The 9,415-nt window shown below is 36.4% G+C and overlaps 1 protein-coding gene across 2 annotated transcripts in view; it reads left to right on the forward strand.

The window, feature by feature from the left end:
- Positions 1-9,140, forward strand: part of LOC125461625 (glucose-fructose oxidoreductase domain-containing protein 1) — a 94,444-nt gene extending 85,304 nt beyond the window's left edge. For both annotated transcript variants that reach the window (XM_048550561.2, XM_059653608.1), the window contains exon 2: positions 1,311-9,140. In XM_048550561.2, the coding sequence (XP_048406518.1) occupies positions 1,311-2,230 (920 nt within the window). In that variant the 3' untranslated portion in view covers positions 2,231-9,140. The remainder of the gene's footprint in view (positions 1-1,310) is intronic.
- The last annotated feature ends 275 nt before the right edge of the window (positions 9,141-9,415 follow it).

A 9,415-nucleotide genomic window follows, 5' to 3' on the forward strand; every position in this document is an offset into this window, starting at 1 on the left:
AAACTTCAGTTATGAGGCCAGATTGAAGAAGCTGGGATTGTTTTACCTGGACAGCGGACAGTTGATTAAGAAAAAAATCTTATCGATTTATGATCAATGATCTATGTAACGTTTTCAAATTCATGAGCAGGCCAGACAGAGTAAATGGGGTGAAGCTGTTCCTGCTTGTAAAAGAAAACAAGAACAAGAGGGCATAGATTTAAAGAGAAGTGCAAACAAAGCAAGGGCGATGTGTGAAAAAGCTTTTTCATACATGTTACAATGTGAAATGCACTGCCTGGAAATGTGTTGGTGGCATCAGGTTCAATTGAGACATTCAAAAGAGCATTAGATGGTTTATTGCTTATAATGGAGTGCAGAGACGTGGGAAGAAGGCAGGAGACTGGCACAAGATAATGGATCTGGTACAGGTCCTTCTGCATCATAATAATTAAGTGACTTGTCTTACGATCTGTATATGGGGAGATCAACTTTTAATTCTGTGGGGTTAGGAAGCTGCACATACGCTTTGCTCCTTCAAAGTCTGATTTTTATCCCGGGTTTGCTAGGGATAGGGGTGTATGTTTTCTTCCATATGCCTCAGGCAGGGTTTGATTTTTGTTTGTGTAGGTTGGACTCTAAAAGATTATAATACTGTATCTGCATTAAAAATCTTCAGTATTCTCCCAAGATAATACATCTTGTCTACAGGGAGAAGGAATTCCATGAACAGTTTGCTGTGCTATAAATCAGGCACAACAGCAAATACACCAACATCGGCATCTGAGCTAACGATGTTAGGCAGCTTCCAATGAGGATGAATGAGGATAAGGCAATATGGATACCTAGATTTAATGACTGAGTGTGCATCTGGAATGAGCTCATATGGTGAGTGGTAATAATAGATCATAGTTGTGCCATGTACCAAAGGAATTAAGCATTCCATAGAGATAAGAGCTGATTTGCATTGTGCTACTGCCCCATTTATGCATAGAAATGAAATCAGTGAAATGACAATGTAAGGTTCCTGACTTCACTTTTGACTCTATCTACTTGGTTTTGCAACCTGCATAACAAACCTTGGGCAGTAAAGACAGACAATCATTTTCAACAATATTTAAGGAGTTCCTTAGAAGCAGAAAGCTAGATCCCTATATAGAGCATATTTTATTGCAAGCTTTTGTATGTTTTCAGCCTTCTAATATTTAGCTTGTTTACTGTTAACTGAATGTGGGAAATAGATTGTGGCTGTTAGTTAATCATTGTGTTTGTTAGTGGGCAATGGTATTTGTAACTGCATGTTACTATATTTTCTTTTTATCTTCAATTAGGAATTGGGAAGAATGTCATCTGTGACAGAGCTGCGACTCCTCTGGATGCATTTAGAATGATGTCAGCAGCACATTATTATCCCAAACTCATGAGTATAATGGGTAACGTTCTCCGCTTCCTCCCTGCATTTGTTAAGATGAAACAAATGATTCAAGAGGGCTATGTCGGAGATCTATTGATCTGTGAAGTTCAGGTTCACAGTGGAAGTCTTCTGGGTAAGAAATACAACTGGAGCTGTGATGATCTGATGGGGGGTGGAGGACTACATTCAGTGGGAAGCTACATTATTGACCTTTTGACTTTTCTGACCAGCCAAAAAGCTGCCAAAGTCCATGGCTTCTTGAAAACGTTTGTGAAGCAGACAGAGCATATCAGAGGTATTCGTCAAATCACTAGTGATGACTTTTGCACCTTCCAAATGGTTTTAGAAGGTGGTGTGTGCTGCACTGTAACTTTGAATTTCAATGTCCCTGGGGATTTTAAACAAGAAATCATCGTGGTGGGGTCCACTGGCCGATTAATGGTTAATGGCAGCGACTTGTATGGACAAAGAAATAGTGTGTCTCAAAAGGAATTGATTTTAGAAGACTCAACTCCTGTAAGTAATGCACTACTCCCAGAAAAAGCTTTTAGGGATATCCCATCCCCATTCCTCAGAGGTACTGTCATGATGGTTCAAGCTATTCGACAGGCATTCCAGAACCAAGAAGATCGAAGGACCTGGGATGGAAGACCTTTAACAATGGCAGCAACATTTGAAGATTGTTTGTACGCGCTGTGTGTGGTGGACACCATTAAAAAATCAAATGAGACCGGCGAATGGCAAAACATTGTGATTATGACAGAAGAACCTGAAATTAGTCCTGCATATTTGATCAGTGAGGCCATGCGTCGCAGCAGAATGTCATTATTATACTAACTTTTTTTTAACAATACTTGTAACAAGTTCACCAGTAGTAGGTAGAAGGAACTTATATATTTGGATGCACAGATATGTTAATGTTATATTTTCTGTGACTTCCTGGTTTAAATATATATTGACATAACTGCAGGATTTACTTGCAAGTAAGATTAAAATTATACAAAATAAGACTAAAATTATGTGTCTGGTAAGAAAAATGCCATTAAAGCAAAAAAATGTTTGATAGCTACTGAGGAGTATACCTGTTGGTGGTCATTGTTATGCTTTTGAAAAGGCAATGGCTTTCACTACCATGTGACATGTTAACTTCCTTGTAATTCAAGCAACTTGTTTTGGAGATCACTTTGTTTGGAAATATTGCAATTTCGCCCACCAGGCACAGAATTTTAAAGAAATATAGCAGATATTTAGAGCTCTGATAGTTTTAGTTGACAGAAAATCAAGTCAGCCACTGTCATATGTATGAACTTCTATTCATTATTTTCTTCTGTAAATGCCCTAAATAATCAAATTTACCACTGAAAAATAGAACTTGTTAAAATCTTAATATTTTGCATCGGTCAACTCTGAGTGACTAAATAGTTCACAATGTAATGCTTTTACAATAATAATTGTTTTCATAGTAGAGTGATGAAAAGATTCCTTTAACAGGGAACACGTAGATTCCTGGTGTCTGGCTGAGGAACATTATTGGTCAGCAGTTGCAAGTAAGTTTCCAAATTACAATACGAAAAGGAGCTTAGTAACAGGAAAGTCAAAGAACGTGAGGGTAAATTGAAAAGTTAAAAAATGAAAACTGCATTTTGAAAAAGTAATTTGTTCTATGGTCCTGTGTAGTAGGGTGTTGATTTCACTAAACTAGTAATCCAAAGTCCTGGACTAATAATTCAATGAATGTTATCTCAAATCCCACTAAGGCAGCTTGAGAATTCAGTTTAAAACAAAATCAAGTAATGTTTTAAAAAAAGCAATCCAAAACTGACTGTCTGATTGTCAAAAATTCACCTGGTTCACGGCTATTATATACAGAAAGAATTCCATTAGACAGGTGATTCTGTTTCCACATCAATATGATTAACGCTTAAATGGCCTCTAAAGTAACCTAGAATGGAATTCATTTGGGCTGCCAGAGGTTTAAGAAGAAATTTCGGCGCTTTCTCAGGGCAAACAAGGGCCGATATAAAAGCCAACCTTATTGACATCTCAACAATAAATAAAAGGAACATGAATGCTGGTGCTGTTTTCCTTATCATATGCTGCTTACTTTCTTAAACTACAACACAAATATTAAATCATAAGGAAGCAAGTGTCACTGGTGTATAATCTGTGCCATAGATTGGCCAAAATATGAATGTTCCATCCTTCATTGATTGACATTGCATCTAAGCTTCCCCAAGTGACAAATTGTCAGTCTCAATTGGGCAATTAAACAAACCAATGAGCATCCAAAATGTTCTGTGTCAAAAAGAATGAGCAAGCATGGGTTTCACTCAGGTCAGTACTCATTTCTTCTTGTACATGCAGTGATTAATGTTTTTGTTTTTTTGTGTTAGGCTTTCGTGGGATGCCAGTTCATTGCCTATGCCTCAGTGATTTTGAGCAGGTGATGCTGAGTAAGTTCTGCAAACAGGAACAGAGAAGTATCAGCAGTCCATTCAGCCCTTGAACTATTCAGCTAGGTTATGGATGATCTTCTACCTCAATACAATTTTCTCACACAACCTCCATATACATTCATGTCTTTAATGTTTGAAATCTTATTGATCTCTGTCATGAACATACTCAATCACTGAGCCTTCATAACCTTTTGGGGTAGAGAATTCCAAAGATTCACCCCCTTGGTGAGAAATTTCATGCCTCAGCATGACTAAATGACCTAGTCCTTATTCTGAGACTAACTTGTTGATTCTAGACTCTCTATCTAGGGGAAACATCTTTGCATATCTACCCTGCTGACCACTCTAAGAGTTTCAATGAGATTACCTCTCATTCTTTTACATTCGTTTACACTTGAGGGGCGGCGCGGTGGCTCAGTGGTTAGCACTGCTGCCTCATAGTGCCAGGAACCCGGGTTCAATTCCAGCCTCAGATGACTGTCTGTGTGGAGTTTACACATTCTCCCCGTGTCTGCGTGGGTTTCCTCTGGGTGCTCCGGTTTCCTCCCACAGTCCAAAGATGTGCAGGCTAGGTCGATTGGCCATGCTAAATTGCCCGTAGTGTTCAGGGGTGTGTAGATTAGGTGGGTTATAGGGGGATGGGTCTGGGTGGGATACTCTGTGGGTCAATGTGGACTTGTTGGGCTGGAGGGCCTGTTTCCACACTGTAGAAATTCTATGATTCTATGACTCTAGAGAATATAGGACTACTTTCATCAATTTCTTCTCCCAGGGATGAGTCTGATGAGTCTTTATGGTACTCCCTCTATGAGAACTGTATACTTGCTTCAGGAAGGAGACCAAACTGTACACAATCTAGATGTTAGTTTTCATGAAGAACACCCATATTCTTTTGTACATTAACACTTCTCAATCTCTCACCAGATATTCTGCATTTTTTTCCTAGCAGCTTGACTTTTCTCCACATATATTCTATCTGACATGTTCTTGCCAACTCACTTAGCCTGTCTACATCCCCTTAAGCTTCTTTGCGCCAAACTTGCGACTCCAGTTCCTCCCTAGTTTTGTGTCACTGGGAAACTTAGAAGTATTACATCTTACTCACAAGTCGCTTGATTAAATCCTTTGCCAAAGCACAGCATATATCAAAAGAAGACAATTATTCTCAAAGTTGAAATCTATAAATAAGTTAAAATTGTGGGATTGAAGAAAGCAGGACTTCTAACACCCAATCCCTGTAATTATGGTCAGTGAGAACTTTAGTGCTATCATATGAAGAACTCAAAGTAGTTATAACAGTTTTCATGACAGAATATGTTTCCTTACTTTCAAAGAAGTTTTAAAATCTGAAGTTTTGGAAATTTAAAGAAAATAATACTTACAACACAAACAGTACAATTTTAACGTTTCCGGTCCGGTGACCCTTCCTCAGAACTCAGTTCTGAAGAAGGGTCACCAGACGCGAAACGTTAACTCTGTTTTCTCCTCCACAGATGCTGCCAGACCTGCTGAGCTTTTCCAGCAACTTTGTTTTTGTTCCTGATTTACAGCATCCGCAGTTCTTTTGGTTCTTAACAGTACAATTTAATTTGAGTTTACAAGATTGAACTGCTATTACACTTGAATAGGTTCAATGTGTCCCCTCCCTTCATGCCACATTGTGAATGTGAATTGTGGTGGTGTTCCACCAAGATACTGTGAAGAAACTACCTTTTTTCAACCAACATACCCACGCCTCTCCAGCTCTCCTTCACTCTCTGGCACAGAGAAGATGTTACTGGCAATCATGAGTTATAATGTGCTAAGGACGACATTTAGTCTGTGGTGTTAGACTGATTCTCTTAGCATTTTAAATTAGTGTCAATCTCTTACCTTTTTCCTGTAATTCAGATCATTGATTCTGTTTAAATAATTATCCAATATCCTCTTAAATGACGTAATTGAATCTGCCTTCACCACACTTCTAGGTAGACCGGTCATGCTAAATTGCCTGTTGTGTTCGGGGATGTGCAGACTAGGTGGATTAGCCATAGTAGATTTGGGTTTACAGGGTTAGTGTAGGGGCTGGGTTTAGGTGGAATGCTGTTTGGAGGGTTGGTACAGACTAGATGAGACAAACAGCCTCTTTCCACAATGTAAGGATTCTATGACTGTATGGGGAAACATCAGTGAATAGATGCCAGGAAACTTTAGGCAGAGTGACATTAAATATTCCTCTGAATATGAGTCCAAACACAGCATAACACCTCAGGGCAATTGAAATATATATGTATATTTTGAAATGCTTTCAACACTTAATAAGATCTCTGAAACATTGCTTATACAAACTATAAGGCCTAAAATACAGCAAATGGACACTGTTAAGTTGTGATGCTTACTTCAACTAAATGTAACTAAATGTTCTAATGTGAAACTATTTCTCTACATTCCAAAAATTGTTTGATGAACATTTTATCCATTAGTTGAAGTTATATCATATTTAAAAATCACAAGTATGGATTTTTGGATGTTGATACTGTCATTTGGGAATTCAGTTTTATCTTTTTCAGCAGTTGTGGTGGAAATCACTAGAACATTTCTACTTCTGCTGGATGACAAAGCATACAGCGATCTCAGTTCTTTCTTGAGGTTTTAAACTTGTGATAGCACAAAAATCCACAAATACTGTCCATGTTATTCAAGCCCCGTAGAGATACTAATGCTTTTGGAAGTAGACATACTGATACTGTTTCCTGCACTCCTACCGTGGAATTTCTCCAATCCTGAGTATAAATCCAGATATCAGCAGAGAAAATTATGGGAGGAACCCAAGTTCTTCATTTTTCCTTCTATTTGGTGAAGCTCTTTGTTAGGAGTAAAAATTGCCCTATCACTCAAAAAGAAAACTTTAAAAAGCTAAAATCACCTACTTTGGACATTCTGTAAGCTAAACACACCTACAATCAAAGGCTAAAAGGTGCAACTAAGTAGGTAAGTGCCTTGTAAATATATCTACAATTAGAAGCAATGTATGACAAAATCTGATTCGCATCTAGCAATGATTCTTAAGTAGAGGCCCAACACTGACATCTTGGAAGGGGCAATTAGTTTTCTGAAGGAGGATATATCACTGATTCTGGGAGTTAGTAGATGTACCAAAAGCTATCAAAACATAGATAAAACATTTTTTTTGCAATATGTGTGTAAATTTTAGCATCAAAATTTTAAGTTATTCACAATAGTGCAGCTTTGTATAACGAACAGTTTAAATAAAGTTATAGTCCTTTATCTGTTGTAGACAAGAAAGGCAAAGATACAAATGATTAGCAAAAAACCTAGAGGAAACATGAGCAAAAAACGTATATACCATGAGTGGCTAAGACTTGGAATGCACAGTCTGATAAAGTGGTGGATACAGATTCAGAGGGAGTTGAATAAATAATTAAAGAGAAAAATATTGCAAGATTCCTGAAAATAAGTAAGGAGCGTTTTGAGTTGGACTGCTCTTTGATGAGCCAAATGGCCTTCTGTGCTGTACATTAACAAAAAATGCATGATATGCAATACTTAAAGGTGTTCACTAATGAATAAAGAATACATCTGTTGGGTGATGCCACTCCTATTTAAATTTGGCTGTCTCTAACTCAACAGTTAGTATAAAAGGATACAAAAACAGATGTTACTGGACAAGTTCAGCAGGTCTGGCAGCATCTATGAAGAAAATAATCAGAGTTAACGTTTTGGATGTGGTGACCCTTCCTCAGAACTCTGGACCCGAAAGTTAACTTTGATTTTTTTCTTCACAGATGCTGCCAGACCTGCTGAGCTTTCCAGCAACGTCTGTTTTTGTTCCTGATTTACAGCATCTGCAGTCCTTTCGGTTTTATTTAGTAAGAATAAATTTGTAATTTGTACCAAGTTTACAAATACAAACAATGAAGTTGGATTCAAAGAAATATGCCCCTCCCCCCCACCATTTACATCATACATGTATTAATCCAAAACATATTTCAAGAATTTAGGCTTGAATTCACTGAGATAGCATTATAACCCAACTTCCAATTGAAGCTAAGTCATTTGTGTCACACACAAAGATCAAGTTTCCGACATACATTGCTCTGTTATTTTCAATCTACAATCACATAACAAAACAAAAATTATTTGTAAAATATGTAATCTATTATAAAAACAATGGCTTAAATAGATAGTAAATAAATCCATTTTTAGTTTTCGTTAAACATCTTTTTGTTGGAATTGAATGAGAAATAGCGGTCACTCAGACTTGTATCTGCATTTGTACTGGAATTTAAATGTTGCTGATGACATGATGTGAATTATTAATTATTACTAAATGTGTCCTTTTAATGGCTTTTGAAGTTCTAGATATATGTATAGAGGAGACTTGTCTGTTCTTTGTGTTATTTATGGTAATGTATTTTTAGCATGAATATCAGCGTATATGCAGAAAAAATATTTATCAAGATAAAAATTTAAGTTACTATAAACTATACAGAATTTATATTTTATATAATATAGATAGGACAGACAAAACAGACTTCGTTTGTTAAAATATTCTAATTTAAAATATGCACAAAACATTTGGACTTTTAAGATCCTGGTACTGTGAAGAGAGTTAAAATGGCTATATTGTTAGGTAAGCTTACTGTATATGTTTGTCGGTCCATTAGATGTAGTTTGTGTTGTTTATTTGGAATAGTAAATGAATGTGCTGCTTTTTGTCTGAGCTTTTCTGGTATGCGTGACTTGTAATATGCAAACTGTTCTGTATGCACTGTCATATTCTGTTACTGCTTCTATGGATTGTTCAACTATAGCAGTTTCCTAATGCTGCATGCCCTCATTTGCAATTAAAGGAATACCACTCGTTAAAAGAATTACCAGAAATTGTATTATGTGTTTCTGAAGATGGTGCAATACTTGTATTGAAATGTATTTGTACTGTACATTTTACAAGTTGTTAATATCTTTAGGAAATGAATTGCCTTATGGAACACAGACATGGTTTCAAGTCTGATATGTAGCTATAGACAAATTGTAGTAAAATGAACACAGTTTCATTAATTGCTTATTATTAGTTCATTATAAGTATGTAGCTAAGATAATATCTGTGATTAAACAGGTTACACAATAATATGTAGAGGTATACTTTTAAAAAGTATTCCGAGTAGTGGAATGTGTAGTATTCCTTTATTTGTAATAAGAGCATGAAGCATTACTTGGTCATATGTTGTGTGATCAAAGTTAGAGCAATATGTTCTCCTCTGATAATAAAGTAATTAAAATAAATTTATTTCAAGCAAATTTATGTAGTGTTTTTAAAATATTATATCATGATGATTCTGTTGATGGAGTCATTATCCAACATTACCTCTTAAACCTGTCATTCTTTGAAACGTTTGAGAGTTATTTTATCAGTGTTTTCAGCTTTGCAATAATGTCTTCTAGCAGGACACATTAACACTAGTTATTGCATCAAAATCTATTAATATTTTAGCCAGACATTTTGCATATCAAATTTTTTTCACATTAACATGCTAACCATATTCTTGTTCGTCAAACCAGTTAA

This window comes from Stegostoma tigrinum, chromosome 2 (genome assembly GCF_030684315.1).
Source record: "Stegostoma tigrinum isolate sSteTig4 chromosome 2, sSteTig4.hap1, whole genome shotgun sequence".
In the NCBI taxonomy this organism is placed as follows: Eukaryota; Metazoa; Chordata; class Chondrichthyes; order Orectolobiformes; family Stegostomatidae; genus Stegostoma; species Stegostoma tigrinum.